This window comes from Takifugu flavidus, chromosome 17, assembly GCF_003711565.1.
Source record: "Takifugu flavidus isolate HTHZ2018 chromosome 17, ASM371156v2, whole genome shotgun sequence".
NCBI lineage: Eukaryota > Metazoa > Chordata > Actinopteri > Tetraodontiformes > Tetraodontidae > Takifugu > Takifugu flavidus.
This window is the reverse complement of record NC_079536.1, coordinates 7,968,652-7,994,924: the sequence shown is the minus strand read 5'-3', so window position 1 is coordinate 7,994,924 and position 26,273 is coordinate 7,968,652. Positions and strand designations below refer to the sequence as shown.

General features: G+C 39.8%; 1 protein-coding gene across 2 annotated transcripts in view; it reads left to right on the top strand.

The window, feature by feature from the left end:
- Positions 1–13,365: 13,365 nt before the first annotated feature.
- tpk1 (thiamin pyrophosphokinase 1) overlaps positions 13,366–26,273 on the top strand; it is a 42,043-nt gene continuing 29,135 nt past the window's right edge. Inside the window, exons 1-4 of one of the 2 annotated variants that reach the window (XM_057013044.1) lie at positions 13,366–13,514; positions 14,845–14,929; positions 17,741–17,815; positions 23,931–24,000. In XM_057013044.1, the coding sequence (XP_056869024.1) occupies positions 14,887–14,929; positions 17,741–17,815; positions 23,931–24,000 (188 nt within the window). In that variant the 5' untranslated portion in view covers positions 13,366–13,514; positions 14,845–14,886. Of the gene's footprint in view, positions 13,515–13,544; positions 13,693–14,844; positions 14,930–17,740; positions 17,816–23,930; positions 24,001–26,273 lie in introns of those variants that run through there. The other variant, XM_057013045.1, reaches the window with a different exon arrangement.

The window sequence follows — 26,273 nt, the reverse complement described above, 5'->3', positions numbered from 1 at the left end:
TTGACAAAGCTATTTTCCAGGTGGGTCCTCTTCATCTTTTAACTGTCAGAATGATGATTACTCTGTCGGCTTCGGCTGCACCTCGCGGTGTGGGCGTCTGCGGGAGAGGGAAATTTATTGCTGCTTCTAGTCAAATGTATAACCTTACAGGACGTATGGATCGAGCATGCGTGCTTCGCCTTGAGTGTGGGTCCACGGGCAGGGTTGTCACATCAGCGTGCATGCTGAAAGATCATATTGTTTCGCAAATACATGCTTTGTAAGGGCTGAAAAGTGAGGGAAGCTTAAAAGTCTCCGTATGGATTAGATGGATACATAAGACGCCTCTGACTCTTTCGCTAAAACCTCCTCTCAAATCTGTTGACTTTAGAAAAGCTTATCTCTGCCCACGTGCCGTGGCAAGGATCCCAAAATTCACAGTTTTCTTAGTTATCCACAGTTAACCAGGGTAAGAAAGATCTACAAAGCAATGGATTGCACTCCTCAGTATTCTCTTGCATGGACAAACCAACCGCTTGAGCTGTATACATATGTATACATATACATATATATATTCTAAAACCTGCATTGTATAACTTGCAGTAACATCTCTTCCTTCAGTAATGAGAATAAATAATTACAGGACACCACTGTAAAACACTACCGTGCAGAGACGAGCCCTCTGCAGCTGTGGAGGAGGGCTGCAGCCCTGCGGCTAAACAGTCCACAGCGGGCGAAGGAGACGCTTAATGACGCAGTAATGAGGCTTGTAGCGGTCGCCTCTTTCCATGTTTGACCTGGATTGGGGTAGTTGGGTTTAGAGCCAATGAAACAGTTTAATTGGAGAGATATCGGGCAAAATCTCTTGTTGGCAGCGCATTTGTGATGCATTAATTTGGATAGATAGATAGATAAACATTGTTTGTGCTTATTTGGGTTGTGATAGCACAGAAAGTGTAAGTACACCCTCTTTCCCCTCTGAGTCTGTGCAACTCATGCAAATCCGTGTGAAAGCTTTGATCCCCATTTAATTGAACGTGTTAAATCCCCCTCAGTCAGTGTAGATGAAGGAGGCATTTTGAAATCTTCCCACTACAAACATTGTGCTTGCACCCCTGACTACTGCATGGTGCTGTACAAGACAGCAGCTGTCATGTGACCATCCAGATCGGTCCATCTCATCGGCAACATGAGGCTAGCAGCAGGACTTTGGCTGAAATTGGTTCATTGTTGAGAGGGATCACAAAAGGTTAGCCCACCCTGAGCCAATTGGCAGGGTGTCCGCGTGTAGTTATTTTTGACACCTTGCTTGGTAATTATTAATTAAAATGCCTGAAGCAGTGTGTGATAAAGTTTACTTGCACCTTGATAAACAGTTTTATTTAATTGGAATGTGAAAGAATTTAAGCAGGTGACCCATTAAAAGACAAGAGCAACTTGTTTTCATGGAGCACTTTGAGAAAAAAGTTGAAATTTTGAGAATAAAGTTGGGCCTCCACTATTAGATTTGTTTCTCTATTTTCGCAAATAGATAAGATAAGTTTTACAGTTAAATTAGTGGATGTCAAAGTTAACGTGTTACTCAAAATGTAAAATGTTTTCACATTTTACACAGAAAATCTATGGAGAGACAGTAGGTGAGCATGACCCAGTTTCTTCCGTGTCCTAAAACACTGTAAATACACAGTCTTGAGTTTTTACCTGCCACTATTGCTTGTTTTTGCCTTGTCCGTTTCTGTAAAGCACCTAGAAACAATGTTAACTGTAACTGACACTATATAAATCAAGATGAATTGAACTGAATTGGTTGCCATTGTCTTAAAAGGTCAGCTTTTTTCTTGACGTTATATTTTGTGAAAGTGCATGGTGAAAAGAAATCTTCCTCTCCTTTTTTAATGGGTCGCCCTAATACTCTTCCATAGGTCTTTGGACTTTGGGCACCACTGAAAAATCAACAATGGCTGCTGTTTCAGTCAAATGCAAATAAATAGCCATAAAAAGAACATCCATGTCCTGGGTCAGGTGATACATTCATAATGCCCTCCATGTTATTGCAACCTGTCAGAATATTCGCTCCCTTCAGAAAGTCCTTTTTTTTAGCTGAAGCAAAAAAAAAAACCCTCCTTTTTCAAGTAGCACTGAGTCCTGTGACATTCCCCAGGATGGGACATCTCATTAAGAATGGCATAAGGGGTTTCCGCTACCATGATTAGTTTCCAGGGTGAACCAGCCAAGCACTCCGTGGGAGACTTTTCACATCAGCTGATACTATTATCCCCAGGATGACATACACCCCGTCTGCTGGGTCCCACTATATGGAGACTTATTGGCTCGGTTTTCCTCTCTGTTTGCTTATTTCCATCTTTACGGTGTCTCACTTGCCTCCTTTTCATGCAGCACTGGCACCTGTGAAGCTCTCTATATGCCATGCGTGTATTGTTTTTTTAAAAACTGACAGAGGGACATCGATAACTCCTCTCAGTATGCAGGGTTTTCCCCCCACAGCATACCCTCTGCTCTAACGTAAATATAGCTTTTCCTGACCCAGGGAGTACCTTACACTTTGAAATCTGCGAATAATATTTCTATATTTTTCTCATATCGTCATATTTTCCCTGATTTGCTGAAGCAGAACCGAGCCATCACTCTTTGTTTTGTCTTCTATTGCCCCCAATATTCTAATGATCTTACGCTGCTTCTTCTTTTGCGCAATGATGATGAATATCAGTGTGTGTCCATTTTACAGCCTCGTGGAGAAGCTGGCAGCGAATCACCTGACAGTGTATAAATGACCGTTTTGTGCGTGAGTCGGTGGAAAGTCAATATTTCAAGAGCTGGCGATGAGGAACCCTCGCGATTGCAGAGAGACTAAAGTGATACAGCCTCGCGCTCAGACATGTTGCACTTTTCAGATTCAAACCCAAGAAATTGCTCGAGAACTTACATTTCTCCAGCCTGGTTTGTGCGCGCGCCAAAACAAACTGATAAAAAGTCAAACTGTTCAGCTCACTCCCAAAGCTGCGAGAAACCCTGGCCAAAGTGTTGCACTTTAGAAGCATTCAATAACCTTTATTGACAACAGGAAAGCAAGATAGAAAACTTGTTCTCATTCCACCAACCCTCAACCTTAGTTGTTTTCTGATGCAGATATGGTTTTTTTTTTACACTGGATGTTCTCAGAATACTGTCATGTGACTGTGAGTGTCTCATTTCATTTTGACATACTGCCGATGAGACAGAGCAGAGCAGGAAGTGACCAAATGTCAAAATGACCACATTCACGGAGTTCCCACAGGAAAAAAAAAAAAAACCTTCGGATGTGCCGGCTCTCAGGCTGACTGATTTGTTTACCGTGTTTGTTCAGAAGATTTATAGTTACAAATGGTTGAAATAATCTTTGTGTCTGATGTCTCCAACATTTTTTAAATGGTTTAGATCTGAAAATCCTCTGGTGTGTTCTCAGCTTTCAGTATAATCAACATAAGTTAAATACCCCCCCCCCCCCACCCCCCCCACCCCAATATTTCTGCAAGTAAAATTGGGGATGATTTGATGGCAAAACTACAGATATTAAAAATGCACAGAGCAAATTATAGTCTGTGAGCCTGGATCCAGCAGATTGTCCCAATGGGTAACTGACCAAGATTCAACATCTGCTGAAGGACCCAACAGCCAAAAAAGGGAAGGGGTATGTGTTTGTGTGTGTGTGTGTGTGTGTGTAGGTGGGGAGATTGCTTTCTTGTTGGGATATTTGGTGTCATATCCTGGAATGGGATTGTCTGCCTTGCACGATTCAGGAATTAACATCAAAAACAACAGCAATCTGTTATTAAGCCATTTATTTCTTAATATGATTTTATCTGTTGCATTGTCGTTCAGGGAACTTAAACTTTGTTTTTTGTTAGCATGTGTAAAACACAATTGCTGAGTGTGCTGCAGGTCAAGCATTCCAATGAATATGGAACCAACATGTAATCCCCTTTATATGAATTATTTAAAAAAAAACAAAAGAGCTTAAGGCTTGTTTTTAAATGACAGCCTCAGGGCTGCACACTTCATGGAATTATAATGCTTTACCTGCAGTTGTGCTGGTTGGCAAATGCAGGCAAACCTGCCAGTCAGAACAACCAGTCAGCCAGCTGACTTTACTCCTGAAAACAGCCTGTCAGCTGCTTCAGCTTCTGATGGGTGTCATCTGGGAATATGCCACAGGTAACAGTCGGCCATTCATTCATTTTCCTGAATAACAGTTTTTCTAACAGTTTTGCCATCTAGAAAACTGTCAGGAAGGCGATAATATTAGAAATGAACCAAAATGAGATTTGCTGTGCATGACAATGCTCACTGTGACAGTAACAACATATACAGTACAGCCCTGAAGGTTTGGACTTTGAAGTAATGACATAATGTTTGGACAGTATGTCTTTTGAGAAGAGGACGCTATATTCATATTTGTAAGATGGACCAGTTTCAGGACAACACATTAAAATGTAAACTGATCTTTAACTACTGATCTTTAACTACTAATAAAACTACTCCAAAAACTCCTGTAAAAGTTTAAATTTGTGAGGAGCAGCTAATTTTACCTTCAGCTAACACAGATGCTCCTTCCTGAAGGTTAAAGATAACAGAAAACAGCTCTAATAACTGTGTATCTTTATTTATATATATATTCTTCATCCTTCTGCTGTCCCTTCTCTGTTCTTCTCTCTTAAGTTCCAAGCTAAAATATGAAATGTTCTTGAGAATGAATAAATTCCTATTCAAAGACAGACCCATGTCCTTTCCAATTCAGAGCCTCAAGCGCTGGTAAAACTGAACTGTGTATATGGGACAATAGACCTGTTAAACTATCGAGTCAATAGAAGGAAGTGATCAAACTAATGAGAGCAAATACACCTACTGAAACTTTTTGGGAACTCTTCAAATCCAGTTCAGTCTCTGTCAGATATTAATGTTTTGTTTTTCTTTGGTGATTTTAATATTGATATTTTAAAATCTTAATAATAAGAAGAAGAAAGAAAAATTCATCCACACGTTGCAGTACTGGCCTTCCCACAGTTCTCCACTCATAGTATTTACTATCATTATTAAGATGTATTTACTTCTCCCGGCTCATTTTTGAACATGTATATTAGGTACAAAAAATGGATGTGGAACAATTTGGCTGTTTTTACTTAGTATGAATCTGTCACTTATTATCTTATGACTTATCTGTCAGTTATTTAATTGTCTTTACTTGCACTTGCACTTGTTCAAAATAAATTATCATTCAATCAAAATTTAAACTAAACCATCTCAATTGTCAACACTCTTGTCTGTTTCCTGCATATGTAATTCATCCAGCCAAAAATCTTAAGAAACAAATCAGATTCTTCATCCTCTCCTTTACCAGAGGACGCTAACATATGTGATATAATTTTTAACCTTGACTATTCTGTTTTTATATACAGGTTATTTTTTAAGTTGAGTTGCTGTTGAACATCACAACCACACAAGAAACAAAGACAGTGAAGTTTACACCGGGGAGGTCGATTTGAATTACTTCCCCCTCAGTTGATGCAAATTTTCAAGGTGAACACATCTACAGTAATTAAACCACATAATCAGCCCCACTTCACAAATGCTGTCATCACTGAGTGCTGACTTAATCCAGAGCTCCTGTTTGGAGCAGGTTAGAAGCATTAACCCCTTAAATCCCTTTCAAGCAGATTTGAAATTATGCGTGTTTAAAAACAAGTTTTGTGACTTTGTGGATTTTGAAAAGGTTGCACAAGGTTGTGTTTTAAATCAATAAAGTGGTGAGCTGTGAGCGCCTGAGTGTATCCGCACTCGTTTAATGAATGAATTCCAGGCCGACCTCTGAAGCCCATCTTTCTCCTCATTTAGCGCAGAGCAAATTGTTATTTTGGTGCATTGTGAGTCACAATTCCAGGAAGCACTGCAGTGCAGTTCAACAACTCAAATGCTCCATCTGTGACTTTTGCTGTGAGGTGTATTACTGTTTAATCAAACATCAATTTGAAAGGCGGTGCAGATATATGGCGAAACACACCCCTGCAATCATGCTGGCAGAGATTTGCCTGTGTGAATAAAGACTATATTTAAAGCATGCAACGGGAGGTATTTTATGATGAGCTGTGTTATTAGTTTGACATTCTGCCACAAATTGTATCAGCCTGTGGCTAAAGAGAGAGAATTGAACCATTTCTTTTCTTCACTGCAAAAACTGTGTGTTTTTCTAAATATATCTAACATGTTCAGGCTGTGCAAATACAGGCAGGACGAGAGAAAAAGCCTCAGCATTCTTCAGTGGAGAGGTCGCAGCATGTCTCTGCTATGTTTGAACTAAAATGAATAAAACCTGTGAAATGACATTTGTTAAACTTTTTACCAGTTAATACAACACTTAAAAATGTGGACGCATGTATCCAAGCATTTCATGTGTTTTCAAAACCCTTAAAATCTGACAATTGCTTTTTAGGGTTTTCAAAACCCTTAAAATCTGACAATTGCTTTTACCTGGTATGTTCAGGAGCAGTTGTAAGTGGTTATCTTGAACCAGTGAAACCAATTTCCCTGTCTCAGCATGGACTGGATAAAGCTCATTTTACGCCATCAAGAAAATTCCAACTTTTTTCTTGTAGCTCTCACCTAGTCAAGATTTTGTGAAAAACATGTGCCGTCAACTTCAGTATTTTATTTCCTGAGAATTTAGATTCAGCTTTCTACTGGCTCGCTTTGCTGTGAGCGTCCACGGCTCTTTTCCTCGAGGCCAACATCTTACTGTACAGTATGAGCAACGTCTCACACACACCACCCCGTCTCCCCTGAGACTACAATTGTCCGTCTAGTGCGACAACTGAAAATGCAAGGAGAATAAGGAATCAGTACAAGAGGTCCTTCTCAGAGGCTCTCAGAAAAGTCTTTGATTTGATTTGTGCTTAATTGTTGATAATGCAACCCATTTATGGGCAATTACACATTGCTGGAGGTTTGTGCAAAATAAACCTTTGTGTCATGAAAAACCAACAAAGGCAAACATGAAGTCAACTGTACAGGAGTTATACAAAGCACAATTAGAGCTGCTTGTGCTGGGGAATTGATTATGCAGCTGCTTCAAGACAATAACAATGTCAGTACTTGATGGTGAGTTATAGATCATTTCACAGTGAGGAACCATCTGAGTGTGTACGATCGTCCTTGAGTTGGGAATAGGACACATTCAAACTGTGCAGCTTACGTTTGTTTTGCTGCTTGACTAAATGTCATCATTTTGTAAAAGGAACTTTCAGCAGTTTGAAGTGTTCGAAAGTAAAAAATCTCACAAACCACCATCAGTATACTGTGAGCTGCTGACCTCTGGCTCCACTGACCATCTCACTTTCTGCATCTTCAATGTATTCAATATATTTCCCCATTTACCTCCTCTTCCTCCTCCTCCCACCATCAGGGTCCCCTTATATGAATTGTGTGTAACAAACCCTTTATAAACATAGATGAATAGAATAAAAACACTTGATTGATCCCAGATGTCGTCCACACATATAAATATAAAACAATTAAAACACCAAAACAGTAACAGATGTTGGCAGCCAGTTAAAAAGATGCAGGTTTAAAAAGTTAAGGAAAAAAGTCCATGCCTCACAGCATTCTATTATACACAAATTGTTCAATACTGCTAAATTCTTCTTCTTCAAAAAAACCCCCACAAAAACAATTAAAAGATGATAAAAAGGCAAGTGATAAAACAGTGATAATGTGACACTTAAAGGGGTTCCAGGAAGGTGCAGAGTGAACAATTAGATGAGTTATGAACAGTTAACTGGTCTTTTTGGTTGTGAGGACAAGAAAAATGAGCATTGCGTCAAAAAAAAAGATGACTCAAGCTGACCAAAGCATTTCTCATTAGACTGAAATGTGTCTGATCTTATGCATCTGATGCCTGTCACTTAAATGCTTATCCAGTGGATTTTTTTCTTTAAATCAAGCTGATGATGCTTGAGAATAAAAAGGGTTACAGCTGTCTATGTTTTCCTTATTGTTTAGCTTGAGCTTGATTGAATATAGCAAAGCCTTCTTTAAGTACTGATGTTGATGACAACATCTAGACTGGTAGTTTGAAAAGGGCAACTTGAGTGTAGTCTGACAAGCTTTTCAGCTAAGACCTCCATTTGTTCTCGCGGTTATCTTAACCGTTGCCGCTGTTATCATCCTTCAACCTTTCTGATCTGTCTGTTTTCGTTTTGCCTGCAACTTTCCTGTGATTAAGAAGATATCGAATGAATACATGTTTCAATTAAAGCCAAACATGAAGGGGACAAAAAGGAGGTGGACTTGATACAATGGAAATCTATTGACAAATTCGCAAATGTAGCTTCAAAGAGGACTAAAAGAAAATAAACATTAAATCACAGAACAAGAGGGGTTCTAAGGAAATAGTCCTTCCCAAGCACGGCAGTGCAGAAGCAGACATTTCATTCCTTAAACTGATTGATTCGTTGTCAGGGTTCCTGCTGCTCTGTGTGTTTAGACAACACAAAACTCAAGAGACTGCACAGGCAAGGAAAAGTGTGATCAATTGCACGGAGAGATCAATGGTGTTTTAAGAGAAGAATGAAGTTAGAAGACAGACAGAGTGAGTGTGTTGAGAGAGAGAGAAAGAGAGAGAGATACGGGTTGGCCACATTTAGCTGTATACGGATGCCTTTAAGTGAGCTCCACCCAAACAAGGCTCAAAGTATATTGAATATATCTTTCATCACTTCGGTTTTCATCAGCCACAAGCCTGATAAGCAATGCCAAAAACCCACTGTCAGCAGAAACACACGGACACACAAACACAACATAGAATTACTTGCAATGAAATAAACAGTTAAACCTCTTTTACCCATTATAGATATATATTGCGTTTCAGAGTTCCCAAACATATTGCACCCATGACAATATCCTGTCAAGAGGAAAACACATTTCTTTCTGCCGGAGGCAGGCTGAGACCATCTCATTCAGCAAGAATCCAAGAATCCAAACTCTCATGGTCAACGTCAGCGTCTCTCCAATGGTTAAACTGGCCTAAAACCAAAGGTTCTACAATGGTAGGTGAGCAGTCTTGAAATGTCAAATTGGGTAGTAAAACTCTAAAACACACAAACATCTGTCCCATTTCAACCTCTTCACCGGTTTTAAGCCTGCTTTCCTTACCAGCAGCAGGTTCATCTTCTTGATCTGACCACTTTGTGTGTTTGGATCTATCTGCAACAACCCCTGCGGTTTTGAAAGATCTCTCCTTTCCAAAAAGCCCAGTTATTACTGGTACCACAGGAAGCTCTGAAATCTCCTCCCCGCAGCCTCCCTGGACACCATCTGCCTCATCCCTCACAGCACCTGGCAGGGCCCACGGCGGACTCCATCCAGACCCTGCCAGCAGCTTCTGGGAGGTCATTTCATTCCAGCTCTTTTTATTTCTCTTCCCCAAGGTGACAGAGATGGTGATTCCACAGAAATATTCCTGAGGGTTCTAGTAAGAATATATTAATGGGAGGGGGGTGTTGGTGGCTCCTAGTGCATATAAAGCTTTATAAACAATCCATATATCTGTTCTCCAGCTGGTAGGACCTTGGGTCACAGCTGTAAAATATGAGGATCTATGATAAATAATCCATGAATTCTGGTTTCATGAAAGAGCCTACAAAGCTATTGGCCTCCTCAGTAGATATGAGATGCCCTATAGCCAAGGATGACTTTTATTCCTGCTTCTGGACAGGCAGGTAAGGGACACCTGACCTTAGGCAGCCATATCGCCACCAAAAAAAGAAATCCACAAGCTTGACAGGGAGCCTCTGGGGTAGGGGGATTAAACACAGCAAAGATTGAAAAAGAGCTGCCAAGCTGTATAATCACCGCTCTGCCCCATGTATCCCAGTAAAGAGAGATCCATCCACATTGACAACCTGGATCCCATCACCTGTGATGTGCCCTCTTAATGGCCTGTTCCTGTGCGTTTACGTATACCGAGAGTAATTCAAGCCCTCCGTCCTTCCTCCTACAGCCATTTGTTGGCTGTAAGAAAGAAATTCCTGTCCAAACAGCCACAGGGCCCCGTCTTCTTCTCACTCCTTTAAGACCACAGACCTCAAAACAACTGAAAAAGAGGCTAATGTCCTCCATTGCCCTTGTGTCTTGTTCACTGCTAAGTAAAATGGGTCATCAACACTGGCAGATAAGAAACAAAAATGGCCTACTTTGTTCAACTACAGCTGCATATAACCTTCCCTCCAAGACCCCCAGCATAAGCAGATCAGTCAGAGCCCCTGAGTATCCTCAATGGGTTAACTGGGCTAACTGGAGCTGCTCTGCATCTAGCAATAGAACAGAAAGAGGAGGAGGACTTCATAAAATGGAATTAAGGCCAAAAAATAAGCATGAATGGTGAACAGGAAGAATGGTGATAACAATAAGATCGATGGAAGGTAGAGAGAGTACATAAGAGCGAGAGAGAGAGATACAAAGAGAGGGAGAGAGAGTGTCTGAGTTTGCATGTCAGTTAGTGTATCCCTTTTTTACTTCCATTATCCATCTCAGCAGCAGGTATATTATGCCGGGGGTGAGTGGGGTAATAATGTGGCCGGTGTATTCACTGGTAGACAATGTTAAATTGATTTCATGATAAACACATTCGCTTCAGTGTAATATGACCTTGAGGAGAAAATGAAATTAAAAACAGCCACAGCAATAGCTCTCCTTGTAAGCTGGTGGTATTTTGAGAATTGAATGACCATGGCTCTGTTGAAGTCTATAACCATATCATTTTGTTTATTACTTGGGGTTACATTGCACGTTTTGAAGGAGAGAAATTGGCAGCATTCCTCTCAGGTTCACACGTGCCTGCTGCTAATTAGCTGCACACAATAGATAGCCAACCTAGAGACCCACCTAAATGTTCAACAAAAAGATAATTAAAAAGCAATTGGCAAGAGACTTTGATGCACTTCTATTATTACCCTGCACACTAGAAAGAGCGGCTGCAAATAAATGGCTGCGCAAGACTTGCTTCTCTGAAAGTTTTACATTTGTTTCAAGTGGCAGGAGCTGTTCTGGAGTGCATTTATTACAGCTCCGCTGTCTATTTATGTTGATTGGGATAGATTGAACAATAGGGTGGGACAGAATTCATGAGACAGGGAGAACAAGACAACACAATGGTGCAGCAGCTAGCCTTGTAGCTTCTGGGCTCATTCTGCTGAACAGAATGGGTTTTCTCTGTGTACATGAGTTTCGTCCCACAGGTCAAAAGTATATGCTGGAGATTTTGAGTTGCCCCTTGTTGTGACTGGAGGCTGGAGAGCTGCCCAGGATGTACCACTGCCTCTGACTGGTAACACTAGGGACTCCAGCAACACCCTCATGACCTTCATTAGGAGGGCTGAATTTAATAAAATATGTATTTTTGTTAGGCTCCAGCACAGTAACGAGCCGTAGACATTTATAAATACATACATCTGTAGATGAGCTGTGAAGTTGGTATTGGTGTTTTTTAGCACAACTGAATTTATGATATTGTGCTTTATTTTTTAGAAACATAAGGCAGTGAGGAGGCTACCAAATTGTGAAATTCAGTCCATTATCAATCCATTCATCCATCCATTCATCTATCCGTCCGTCCATCCATCCATCCGTCCGTCCGTTTGTTCGTCCGTCCATCCATCCATCCATACATCCATCCATCCATAATGTAATAGTAGTGGCAATAGTAGCAGTCGTAGTCGTAGTAGCAGTAGTAGTAGTAGTTCAAGTGGTGTTTAAATGCACTTGTACTACCAATACATCCATCCACACACACATGGACACACATGGACACACATGGACACACACACACACACACACACACACACACACACACACACACACACACACACACACACTTACCAGTAGCAGTTTCCCCATTATGCTTAGTCGACTGAGGAGAATAGAAAGATTTACAGTCTCAGTTTTTTCCTTTTTTTTCTCAACGTTCCGATTGAAAACACGTTTTCAGTTTTATTTTCAAAATTGCTCCCTTTGAGTCACATTTTGATTCACACCAATGTGGAGTTTGTATTTGTGTGATTCCTTGATATTTTCAGTGTTTGCGTGACCGTTTCTAATTTCCCTGATAATACTTATGTGCATTGTTTTGGGGATTGTTGCCTGTCTCTTTTCTATTGCTCTGTCAATGATTTATATTTAATACAGCCTAGTCTATCTGCATTAGTCTGCATTTTGTTGTGTCATCATCAATCAGTGAGCTGGACGGCTTTTGTTTTCTTCAGCACCCTGACAAAAATTATCTTTAGAAAGTGAAAGAAAAGCAAATAATATTTTTTTTGAAAGAGCATGAAAAGAAGTGAGTATTAACTATGGACAGACACACAAAAGTTGTTTTAAATGGTTTTAGGGAGAAGTGGAATTTATTCAAAAGTGTATTCATAAGTGTGTTTATACTGCATTCTCCAATCAGAAATGATTTTCCTCACACCATAGTGTGTGCGTGTGCGTGTGTGTGTGTTTTGCATCTGTATGCATGTAATTACAGTCTCTCTGACAGAAAAGTGCTGATTGATGAGAGAAGGTTTGCTTTAACGAGCCTCCAGTGGATTCACCTTGAGAAAAATTTACTTTGTGTCCTCACTATAGATGTTTGCAAGCATTTTACTTGAATATGTTTATGAAAGATTGTTTGCTGTTTAAATAAACCCAAATTACTGGTTGTGGGGACATTAAGAATTTTGGAATTTAGTGCTATGAGTGGCATTCCATTTGGCCTCTGATGTTTATTCCCATTTAAGAATTATTATTAATCATATAACAATTCCTATTCATTATTTTCCCAATGCCAAGGTTTTTACAGAGCTGTAGGGGGAAAAATTCAATTATAAAGGTTATAAATGCTAATGTATAATATTTGTGATAATTTTTGGTCTGTTGTTCCCAATTACTGTAAAATCTGTAAAATTTCCAGTATTTTCAGAAGTGGTATATTATTTAAAGCCAGTTAGATCTGGGAATGGCTCGTTGAACATTGACTAATTTCTTTGGTTTCTGATTTATTTGACGTGAAAGTGAAAATATGGACTTTTACCTAAGTGTAACCATATTTAACCAACACACATAATCATGAGACAGTAATTTTTTGTGACTAAACTAAGTTGACAGATGATGACAAAACATGTTCCAGTGGTCGTCAGTCTGTCAGCAGCTTGGATAGAAGCTGTCTAAAATTAAGCTGTGCTCGTTTTTTTATTTTATTACATGACATTTTAATTCTATTCCATTTTTTTAGTTGCACTTCTTTTAAATTAATTAGGAACCGATCTTGGGGCTAAATATTAACGCTTGAGGCCAATTATGCTGTAAAAAAAAAAAAAAAAAAAAAAAAAAACCTCTTTAGCCTCTAGATGTCCCCATAACATATTCACTCTTCTCGACCCTCCTGAGTGGCCGCTCCTTTCGCTCTCCTTGATTCTTTCCGGTTCCGAAGGCGGAAGGTCCTCAATTCGGTAAGTTTTGAATGTTTTCAAAACGTAAGTTTTTCTAATTTGTAAAAAGACAACCAGTCCGACATGTTGCGTGTGGATGGGTTACTGTCGTACCTGGAGCAGGCAGTGGTCTGCTTTACTGGACCGCAGTACCTCTGCTGTTATCGGGAACATCGTCGGTGTCCGTTTCCGAAATATGGTGAACGCTTTAAATTAAGCATCGTTAGTGTCGTTATGGTAACCGGGTCAGCCTGTACCTGGACATTAAAGGTTGTGTAGCGTGTTGGGGAGGGTCAATGTAAGGATTTCCCAGCATGCTTTGTAACAGTGTGTCTGTAAGTTCAAGTTAGTGTTTTTTTTTATCCGTTATAAATGTTATTTGTTGCAGTTTGGCAACTCTCTGTGTTACTGGCTTATTGATTAAGTTATAATTACTGATCTATTTAACTACTGTTTGAAGTTACCTTGACACCATAAGCGAGGTTATGTGTGTGATTAGAGACCTCACTTCGTTCATGTTATTTCTGTTGTAAGCATAACAAAGTGGCACTTCCTGGAGGTGAACGGCATATGAGGTAACGGAACTGCAAAATAAGATGGCAGTATTCTCCGTTTGAGGTCTTCCATAATCTAGAATCCTAGATTGCCACAGTTAGTTTCAGTCCAGATTAAACACGTGTAGGATCATTAAAAATATATGTAAGAAAGATCTTGAAGTTTTATCAGATTTTAAATTATCCCAAATTATTTGCTAAAAAAACCCAATGATGAACCTCAGAAGAGAAACGAATGTGTCATTAATGCTTTGGGCATCCAGTTTATTTCATTTGGTTGTTATTAATAATTTACTCTTGCCCTTCATTATACTTTAACGTTTCTTAACCATTCATCCATTTGACCCATATATCTCTGTTTGTGTAAGTTTACAAGAACTGTTTCTATTATTAAATAATCTGTATGAACATGAAATAACACAAAATAGCCCATCGTGTTACAAAAATATGCCTACATTGTTAATTTTCAAATGATTTGCTCATTTTCATGGTATATATTTTTATATCACATTTGAATGATTTTACAGGTTTCTTTTATCTTTAGATACTCCTTTAATTCCCCAATACGTAGATGTGTCTGTAAATCTTTTGTGTTTTGTAATGCATAAAAGCCTACTTCCATATGCAGATAATTATTTACCAAAAAGAGAACTACAATATTCAAAGTAACAAAATTACTCATTATTTTTTTAAGCCTCTTTTCTGCTACTTTACCACTTGATACTACTATTGTGGTGTCATGGGTTAACAGTAGTAATAGTTTTTCTTTAACACATCGAATACCCGTTTCCCCACAGTGGCTGAACTGATTAAGAGCAGATTTCTGGTGGACCATTGTCATGGATGAAGAGTTGACCCCTCTGGACTGTCTGATGCCCTCAGGTACCTGCTTATTCATTTCATTTTCTTTACACATATGCAATCTTTCATACAGTGAAAGCTTATACTCCCAACTGAAACAGAGAGGTGTGCGTTTAATCAAAACACGCACTTCCTTACGTCCCTGTCTTCCTTTTTCTCTGTGTCTCTCCACTCTCTGACACACAAATATCCTTAGAGAGCTGAAACTGAAAAGCTAACCACGGGCACTTCCATGTATCTATGTATGAAATATGCTTCTGTGCCTTTTTTGTTAAATACCAACCATAATTAATCCTAATGGAGATATGGCTTGATATATGTTGTATTTTCTTGTATATTTACAATGTGCAGTGGGGGGATAATAGTATTTGAAAAAGTTATCCCTTTTAAGCCCATTTCTTATTTTCAATGATTTCCTCTTTTCAGTCATCCAAACAGGGACGCTAGAAAACCTGCCTCAATCTGACATTTGGCTTGAAAATCTTTCTATTTCCCCAAAGGCTTTCCATTCTGGTTGATGTCCTCAACAGTGTGATGTGTAAATTTGTTATAGCTGCCTGTGGCCACTCAGGTCGAGGTTTATGTGCCCTCCCTGGTGGCGTGTTAATGTGGGGAGGACATTTTGTCCCATGTCCTTACCTCCTTCTCTGGGGTCCGTTCTATTTTTACCCTGTAAGGTCAGCAAAACAGAAAAATCAATGAATCCAAATTAAATGTTGGATTTTGACACGGCCTAGACTAAAATGTGTTGAAAGTGATTTTGAGGTGTATTTACACTTTCAAGAATCCAGCAACTGTCTTGCATCATTTTGCTAGAAATTGACTGGAAACAATTGATTTTTGCCACCGCGTGACCTTGTAAAACACGGGTGTGCATGATTGCGTTGCTTACGTTGAGGTAGTTTTCATTTCGCTTTGCGGTCCTCGCGGCTCTTCTCCACTGAAGCATCAGCCTGCTTGTTAAACTCAAATAGCTGCATTTGTGCCCATGTACCGTGCTGGGCATACTGTATGCTTGGCGGCCACTTGACATTTCTCAGTGCGTGTGCATGATTTGCGTGGAAACGGAAGCTCGGTAACGGTGCTGATTTCCTATGCTCGTATGGGCCCCAAAAATCAATAGTGCACAAAGGCCAACATCCGTCAAGAGACACTCACTGATCGGATGCTATCAGCAGTTTTGAAGTTGCTGTAGGAGCAAATGTTTGCTTAGATATGTTTTGTGTGCTCAACTCTGCCGTCTTCTCCCTGGAAAAATCTGAGATTTATTCTCCAGATTTCTCTAAGTTTACAAATAATAATAGTTCCCAAGCAGGGCAGATCGCAGGCACAGCTCCTCCCATACATACAATTTTGCGATAAATCTGTCACTTGCTATCAAAGCTACAGTGAGACACTCAGATATATTTGCAGTTTATTTCTACGGCTTCTTTAATTTAATCTCTTGCAGAAAATGTGCACACTGTGAATACAAAACAGGCTGGAAGGTCTGCATTTTAACATCTCCAGTGTGCAAGACTGGCTTTCTAAATTTCTCTAGTTGAATTAGAAATGTCTATTTCTGGAATATCAATGAGCGGGCTTATGTCTCTGTGCCTCTGTATGTGTGCCTTGGTGATATTTATGCTGTCTGACTCTTAAAAAAAATCTCAAGGTGACATTTCTTTGAGGGGGTGGCAGAAAAGACCATGCTCCTCCCCTTGTTTGTGTAAAAAGTGGTGAGTATTTGTACTCCAGGGGGGTTTATGTGGTAAGTCACAGTTGGCTGAGTTCTTCTTTCGCTCTCGCTCCATCTACGGCCAATTAAGTGACGAGACTGACAAATCCTCCGCCCATTCTCCGTGCTCCTCCTCACCTATTCTTTCTCTTGTCCTCCTTTCTTATCTCCCTTCTTTGGTGTTTTTCTGCTTTTATTTTATTTTTTTAAACGATACACTGCTGGAGTTGACTGTCCTTTTTTTGGAATTGACCGTCCATTAATGTGTAATTTAAACATCAAATGCTGTCACCAAATCCAAATAGCATTTTTCACCCCTTTCTCATTTTTTTTTCATCAGCCATGCCAAAGTGTGCCATTTTCATTTCACAAAAGAAATCACTTTTTAACCTTTTATCCATCCCTCTCTTCTTGCCTGCTGTTTGTTCCTGGTGCCCATACTCACGTCTAGGGTTTTTTTAGAGTTTCAATCAACCTAATGTGTGTGTCTTTGGCCTGTGCCCTTGGAGAAAACCCACTCCATGCACCATGAGAACATGCCAACTCCGAAAGAAAAACCAGAGCCCAGAATAAACCTCTTGACAGCTAAATGAGCACATAATGGTGTTCTGTAAAAGGGGAGGGAGGTTATGCTTCACCATTTTGGGCCATTAAAGTTTCTTAGCAGCACTGTTTTTTTCATTTATCTGCATATGCAATGTATTCCTTTTCATCTCCTACTGATTGTATTCTAAAGTGTTATTCATGGGATCTACATTAGCAGCAGAACATATGCAAAGATAAAAGCACAGTAAATGGGGATCTGAGGGAGGAAAATGGATTTTTGACTTGGTGCTTCACAATCATTTAGGAAAAAAGAAATAATCATAGTTTGGGTGGCAAATGCAGTTGTACTTGAAACTTTTGAAAATAAAGTCCAGTTACAGTCTTGGGTCCTTACTGAACTTAGCAAAAATTTGCAAAAAGGCAGTTAACAGATTTGTGCTATTTTATAACTTTGATAATACCCCTTTACTGTATTATGGGATTTAATGATCTTATTAAATGAAATTAATTGTTGCCCCCTGTACCTTTTATAATTGTCTGATAACTGTCCTTCCGCTGTGTTTGTAAAGGGACAAACAAGATCTGTCTGATCATTCTGAACCAACCACTGGACAAGAACTACCTCCACATCCTCTGGCGTAAAGGTGAAGTATATCTCACACAAGCCTACCAAAGTTATCCTCTCAGTGGTTCGCACTCAGCTCATACTGAAGGTTCCCCTTTTGTCTCTTTCTTATCCATCTCTTTAGCTTCTTTTAGTGCTCTTTAAAAAAAGAAAAAAATAATTAATGTCATACAAACTGCTCTCCTCTTTCTTCTGGCACACATTTTCCTTGAGATGAAGTTTAATGAGGTTAAAGTTGACATCATTTTTATGCCTCCAGACAAAAAAAATAGGTGCAGCTACTGACACTGACACTTTTGAGCTGTCCACGAGTCGGTTTGTACATATAAAATGAATGTAATTGCAGTTTTCAGGACATAATTAAGGGAATTTATTTAAATTTGGTACAAATGCTGACAGGGAAAGGTAGAATGTGGATTTGCAAAGGTCAAAGCCACCAAACAGTCTTATATAATCTTGCTACCTAATATATTTTTATTATAGATTAAATTATATTATATTATATTATAACGATTATATTATTTACATTGCATCATTCATAATCATATTAAAATGCAGAGTTCACAGATGTCTTGATTACGTGGACGTAGCGGTTTCCAGTAGAGCCCAGTAAAATTTAAATGATAGTTCAGATAACTTTCACTAAGCTTGAAATTATGATACCAGGGAAGAATTGTCATGTGATTATATTCCGATGACTCGTAATAAAGTGAAGATAACACCCAGTGTAGTGATGCAGCAAGAGTGCTTTAGATGAGTTGCAGGTGGAAACTGATAATAGAAGGAATAGTGCTTTTTCACCTTTACAATGCCAACTTGGAGGTTACAGGGTTCACCATAGTTTGGAACAGATAAAAGCTATTCTTGCCCAATCTCGACAGACAGGAATTCCAAGGATTAAAATGGATCCTTCATACAATGGATCCTCCTTTTTCTAACAGAAAAAGACAAATTCAAAATGGTATTTGGTGGAGAGTAGAAAACAGAGCCTGCGAAGCAAAGTTGAGCTCCAGATTCCAGAGTTGTTTCTTATGAGATATGCTGATGCATTGTGGTTGTGCCTCTTGGCTGTGATGCATATGCAAAGAGCTTTCAAACCTGACTGTCTTTTCAGTCAGTATCAAACAATAATTCAATTTAAAAAACACAGTATTTTACATGGCAATTCTCTCAGCTGATGCCCCATCAGATGCTGTATACTGGCTCAAGACAGCATTTTTGTAGTCTATTAAATAATTAATGTACTTAGAAACAGTGTTACAGTCAAAGGCCAGCTCAAAGAAGAAATGTTTGAGTAGCGTTGTTGTTACAGAAATAAGTTACGCTTCCATGTTGCCAAGGTAGACGTACTCTAAAGCCTCTAGTGCTGAATTGTCGGATGATACAAAGAGCTGACATACACAAAAGAATCATTTTGTGCTGAACTTGTCTGGTTTTGGGGTGAAAGGCAAACTGCAGATTGTGTCTCTGGGTATGTTTTCACTGTGAGGCTGTGGCCAACATCAACGCTCTTGGCTGCCTCAAAGTTCAAGGTTGTAGCATTCAGAGAGAAGTCTCCATCACTTTTATGAATACAGTCCTTTTTTTATTTCTTATATGTAATTTTATTTCTTACATGTAATTTTTTTCTTATATGTATTTTAAACTACAGTGATCCCTCGCTATATCGCGTTTCATCTTTCACGGCTTCGCTGCTTCACAGATTTTTTTTGCGAGTCGTTCATTGCAGTTCTCAAATATAATCGAAGGTGGCATATCCGTTTTTAAAAATCTTCTTGCTCAGAAAAAGAAAGAGCGCCAACAACTACCCAAAACAATGTTCTTCTCTCGGAGAAAGACTCCTGCGCCTTCAGTAGAAACAGACGCTACAGCGGAGCGGAGTCAGGACGAAGAGGCACAGCTGGGACTGTGAAATACGCGAGTGACAATGTTTCCAACCTTGTATTACTAGATTAAAATTATTGTTTTAAACAAATTTTGGGCTTTAAAACAGGTTTTGATTTTTGGTTTCATTCTATAGTTCAGTATTGCATTGTAAAATAATTTTAAAAAATGAAGCTGACTACTTCACGGATTTCACTTTTCGCGTGTTATTTTTGGAACGCAACTCCCGCGATAAACGAGGGATCACTGTATTGACATACTGATAAATGTAACTAATGTTCAGTGATGTAAATGATTGTAGTTGTTGTAATTGAAATCCGTGCTGTGACAGAATCAGTCAATTATAACTTAATACATGCATGATGTAACACAAGGTCATCCCGATCAAAACAGGACCAAAAACTTGCATGAAATGCAGCTGCTGTGAGATGAGCAGACCAGTTGGTCCGGCACAACAAGTTTTGCAACTAGGAATTAAGGTGGTTTCACACCATTCTTGAATGGTTTTTCACACAATGTCAGATCTGAGATATGCCCCTGTATGATGCCAAAATGATTCTAACAAATTACCATTCCTGACTGGATATTTTGTGTACTTTTAATGATGTTTTGGGTGAATAACTGATCTTTGATTGTATTATGTTGGAGGCGAGCTTTACTCCCTAGATAGTTGTTTGCCTGGAGGCCGCCTATCGAGGTCCCCGTCCTTACAGAGACATCTGCCCCTTTGTGCACTTGTGGACTCTCAGGTCCTCTGATGTGTTGCCCCCTGGGCCCCCTTCTCTACCTGAGGCTGAGGTAGAGCAGCTGGGAGCAAAGGCGGGTTGAATGTGAGAAGAGAGCAGTGCTGATCAAAGGGGATCTCGTTTACAGGTGCACAGAGCGATGCTGTGAAATTGGATCAGGCTGCTTATCTCACTTAGACACCATTTCCCTCATCAAGTGTGTTAGTCTTCCACCTGCTCATCTAGTAAGTCTGCCCCTCAATCATTCACTCACAGATCTCTCTCTTACAAGGAAGCAGATCAATAATGTAATCAGTGAAGGTTTGCTTGATGAGACAACAACAGGGTTTGTTTCATCTGTCATGGTGTTAAGCAGCTAGCTACAGAGATGCAGAGTTTTGTGAACACTGCATGGTATACAATTATCAGGTTTCTTGATTCAGATCGGGGTAGTGGGAAAATGTGCTCGTGCAAACCTCCAGCACTTCTGCATTTTAGTTCAGACCTATTGGCAAGGATCAATTATAGTGTTCAAAGAGGTAAAAAGTTCATGTTTTTAAATCTGTCAGTGAGGGGAAAAGAGAAGGTACGGTGGCATTGGATGATCCAGAATATCAAAAGAGAAGGACAGGGCATTGGTAGAAACGCGGTGGAGCTGGAGAGAAAGAAAATGAGACCTTTGTGCTGGAAATCAATTCAATTTGAAGGAAGATATCAAAGGTGGCTGTGCAGACACGGTGGCAGATTGTGACTGATAGCAAGCGAGGGTAGGAGGACATCCACATAAGGATAATAGTCATTTTAAAACTCTGTGACTGTGTGCCCCAACCTGACTGGCATCCCACCACTAACCTCATCAATAATTGCCCACTATGGACTTTAGCCCAGAGCTACATGTGCAAGCATGGAGTTTTAAGCATGAAAATGAACATGTACTCTTCCTGCCAGAACATCACCAGTGAAATAGACGATTAAAAAGGTGAAGGCTGAAATGACAGGTTCATTATTGTGGGAAGGTGTATTATCTCCCAAGCAGCGTGCCGATCGGACAGCACGGAGTGACAGGAAGAGCAGGTATTGAAGCCTGCAGGGAGGGATTATTATGGCTGGATAATTTACAAGGTCATGTTCTCTGACTGCTTCTACTGCCCCCATAAAACTCTCATCACATCACTGTCAACCGTCCATTTCTGAACGTGAAGGAACTGCAGTGAGGAGCAGAAATCAACACTTGAGTGTGTGTGTGCGTGTGTGTGTGTGTGTTGTGTGTGTGTGTGTGTGTGTGTGTGTGTGTGTGTGTGTGTGTGTGTGTGTGTGTGTGTGTGTGTGTGTTGTTGCTATGGAGAAGCTTTAGAAATCTATATGTCACTTATTGAGTTGAAGATGCCTATAGAACTTAACTTGGAGGGCTTCACTTTTTACTTTTTTTGTTTGTTTTAACGTAAAGCAAAATGAGCTGAGTGAATGACTGACAGCAATAAATTCAGTTAGAACCTGAACCCTCAAACACTCAACTATGTGTTGTGAGTGTAGAGGCCTGTACAAGTAAATGACTGACAGCTGGAGTTTTCCTCCTTCTCTGAGACCTTATCTTAAAATCTTCTCAGCCCTTGAACTCTGTCAGAGATAACGAGCCGTATGTTCCAGTCGTTCCTTAACAGGAAACAATGATAACAGTTGGTGGAGGTTATGAATAAAAGAGCAACCTCGAGTTTCTTATTACGTCTGCACAAACACTTTTGGATTCTGTCTGCTGAAGAACGACCTGTTCAATTGTGGCAAAGACAAATCTTCATTTATCTGTATCTACCAGCAACATTTTATTGTGAGTGTCTTTTCTTGTGTTTGGGTATCATGGAGGGATAAGACGTGTTAAAATGAACTTTTGACATCAAACAGCTTTGGAGGTGCTCTGGTTGAGAGGTGGGGGACTACCTCGGCTAACATATAGAAGAAACAACCATTCAGAGCTAGCGTTGACGAACATCCTGATATCCAAATGCATTTCCTTGGACTGTGGGAGGACCTGAAAAGAGTCCACTCAGACAACAAAACATGCAAACTTTGGGGGTTCCATACTGGAGCCTTATTACTGTGAAGCAACAATTACTAATATACAAAATATAAAGAATATATTACTTTTTAAAATGATAAACATTTTAATTATCATTGGTACCTTTGCAAGATTGGCAAAGCTATAGATATGCCAGACTGTATTGGTATCGGTGTAATAACCACTTTAACCTTGACCTTTGATCTTTAAATGCAATCACTTCATCCTTAAGGGTGTGCTTCATGTACCTAATTTAAAATAATCCCCTTAAAGACACACTGTGGCCACCATCAACGCCAAAGGCTACAGTGATTTTTTTTTTTTTTTTTTACATTAGTTTTATGGATATTTCATAGTTAATTCTGGTAGCATTTGTAACATGTTCCAAGAAAATTGCCCCAAATGGCCTCGAGATGCTAAAATTAGACTCTATTTGTGATTTACTCCTGCTCAAACTACAATCTACAATCTTTTCCAGATTGTGATGTTAAAAAAGCCACATGTTCACATGCACGCATGCAGTGGATGACAGACCTTGGATCAGAAAACACTGGACTCATGACCACTCACTCCTTTTTTGAAGACTTCAGACATTTTTAAGCAAAGTAGTACAAAAACTTCACATTATTCTTTGAAGTTCTTGTCTTGTTTGCATTGTAGCAGTTTGAAACAGGAAAAACAGACGGTGTGAAACTGGAGATGGAAAAGAATGTGCTCAGAAATACATGCATTAGCAAATACTTTGCATCTGATTAAGTGAACCTTGAGTCTTATTTCAAATAAAGCAAATAGCTCCATTTTATGATCTTGAAATCAGAAAAGAAAGTTAGTCTTGTGTCATTTTCAAAGGGTTATTGTGATATTTTTATTATATTTTCTCTGGCAGTTGGTTTGTTTGTCTAAAATTATCAATTTGGACAATTCATCAATTCATCATTTAGAAGCAATGTAAATGCATTTCTTAATCCACAGTGCTGTGTTCACACATGCTGTTTTGTAGGACCATCTGACAGACGTAAAGATAAAAAGATTCACTGAGATTATGCCGCATGTCTCTTAAGATAAGTCAGAAGAAGAATCTTGGCACAGTAGAAGAAATTTTGAAAAGTGCACTTGGGCAAACACAAAACACATGCACATATTCACTGCAAACAGCATACTCAACCTTATTAGACATTCCTTTTTGCACTTGTGAATGACAGGTCACGTTTAATTATTCATCACTGCAGTGTTGCATTCAGTGTCAAATAATACATTCTGCTCTCGCAAAGGAAAGGCTTCCTGGATGTAAAAACAGAATTTTGAATGACATCAGGTTCTGAATGCACCCTTTAGTCTTGGCACCTATCACTGAAGTGGTGCACATAAGTAACTCTGCGTTTGTTGAAGATAGAAAAGTAACTTTTGGTGATTAATACTCACATGTAGTTGCACCAGTAATGAAAACCTTCACTGTGTTTGTCTCTCTGCAGCCATTTTGAAGGCATGTGCTGATGGAGCTGCCAATCATCTTTACAGCATAACTGCTGGAGACAGAGACAGGTCAGTCTGTGACAGCTAATGTGGCCCACTTATCCTCCAGTTCCATGTTGTGTATTTTCTACAGAAGCACCACTGTATTGTCAGTGTCTGAGGGAAAAATGAAATTTTATGAATAAGCTTTCTCGTCTGTGCGCTTCCTGCTGTGTGTTTTCAATGTGTGTGTCAAATGGACCTGTGCTATAAGGATCTGGCTTCGGTGCATCCCTGAAGTGTCAAAGCTTTCACATTCGCACCAGAGCGCAAGCAAGTTGTGTTAGGCTGTGAATGTGACGCGTGAATGTCCGTGTCGCACTGTTGCCATCACAGCTGTCCAACGTTGTAGATATCTCAAGGGTGAACATTCATTTTGAGAGCCATTTACCCTTTCTTACCATGAAAATAGATACTACTTCTTCTCCTCCTTTTTTTTTCTTCTTCTTCCTCCTCTTCTTCTTCCTCTCCCTCCTCCACTTCTTGTTTTTGCTCTGATTCCTTGTCTTATTTCAGTGTTTTTTTTGGGTATTTTTACCATTGGCTTAACCTTCGTCTAGTATTATTATAATAATAGTATATTTTTCTAATAATTTTTACATGCACATGTTTTGTACACGATGTGTATATGACTTTTTTCAGACAGATCAGAGTAATGATATACATAGTTAAATAATATATGTGAATCAGATGCGTCATTTCTGTCTGTTTGACACAGCTGATACCCCCCCACACACACACACACACACCCAAGCAGCTGACAGCCAGAAGCCTCTTAACAAAGGTCTTGAAAACAGCACCACTTGCTCAAAAAGTTATTTATAAAACCCAGAGCAATGGATAAAAAAAATGAAGGATGATGATGATGGGAGAAAAGCAGAATGTTTATGGGTTGTAGTATATAAATCAATCACCATGAAGTTAAAATGTACTTAACCTAACATTACAGTAACTAATGAGCTACAGGGAGGAAGAGGAGGGATAAAGAGTGAGATGGCAGTAATCAATCAAAGGCTGGTTTTTATGAGTGCCGGCAACAGAGACAGTACTCGAGTGCTCATTCAAATAAAGGGGGGAAGATTAGAGGTTTAAAAAAATAATAAAAAACATCAGCAGTGTTGTGTGTTAGTGGGCATCTTCTACACTTTTCACTCCTAAATCAACCCACCCCCATTAAATAAACTTCATTCAAGGAGATTTAGAGATGTTAAGGTTACAGCCGACCTGTGGTCAGTTCAGGGTTGATTTCAAACACAGTGGTGTAATGGAGTACAGTTTCATTATTTTTTCTAGAACAATCATAATTTTTGCTTGTGGTTTACTTCATTACATAAGCTTTCAAAAAAAAAAAAGGCAAACAGATGCAAATCTTGTGTGTTTATTTGCAGCATCAACTGAAAAATGAGTTGCAGATGGTGTTGAGATTTTGAACATGCAAATGATGGCAAAGTTTTGGTGAACAGCTACTGTTTTGATACAGCACTGCTGACTCTGGGCAGATGTGGCAAGGTAGGTAGCACATCACAGACTACAGGACCAGCACCATCAGCCCCAACAACAGCCTAACGGACAACCTCAATACCTTTTACACCCACTTCGAAACCTTAAGCACACAGAGAGGCGACATATACACACTGGGACACCCCCCCCCCCCTCCCCCACCAACCGTATCATCAGACCAACTACACAGAGCCCTGAGGAAGACCAACCCCCGCAAGGCAGCTGGATCCGATAACATCCCTGAGCGGGCCCTCAACGAGCTGGCTGATGTTCTCACCTCCATCTTCAACCTTTCCTTTAGCCTGAGCATTGTTCCACTCTGCTTCAAAACCACAACCATCGTCCCCCTCCCCAAGAAGAGTCCACCCACCTGCATGAATGACTACAGGCCAGTAGCACTCACTCCAATCATTATGATTTGTTTCAAGAGAGTGGTGCTGACCCACATTCAGAGCAGCATACCGGACACCCTGGACCTCCTGCAGTATGCCTACTGGCCCAACAGGTCCACCTCAGATGCTGTCGCTGCTGCCCTCCACTATTCCCTCCTCCATCTGGAAAATAAAGATTCTTACATCAGGATATTCTTTATCGACTACAGCTCTGCCTTGAACACGGTCCCTCACAAACTCACCCACAAACTGTCCATACTTGGTCTGCACCCTACCCTCTATGACTGGGTCCTGGACTTTCTGACTGGCAGGCCCCAGTCTGTCACGAAATAGGACTTCAACCAGCATCACCACAAACATTGGCACCCCTCAGGGATGTGTCCTCAGCCCCATCCTCTACACCCTGTGTCA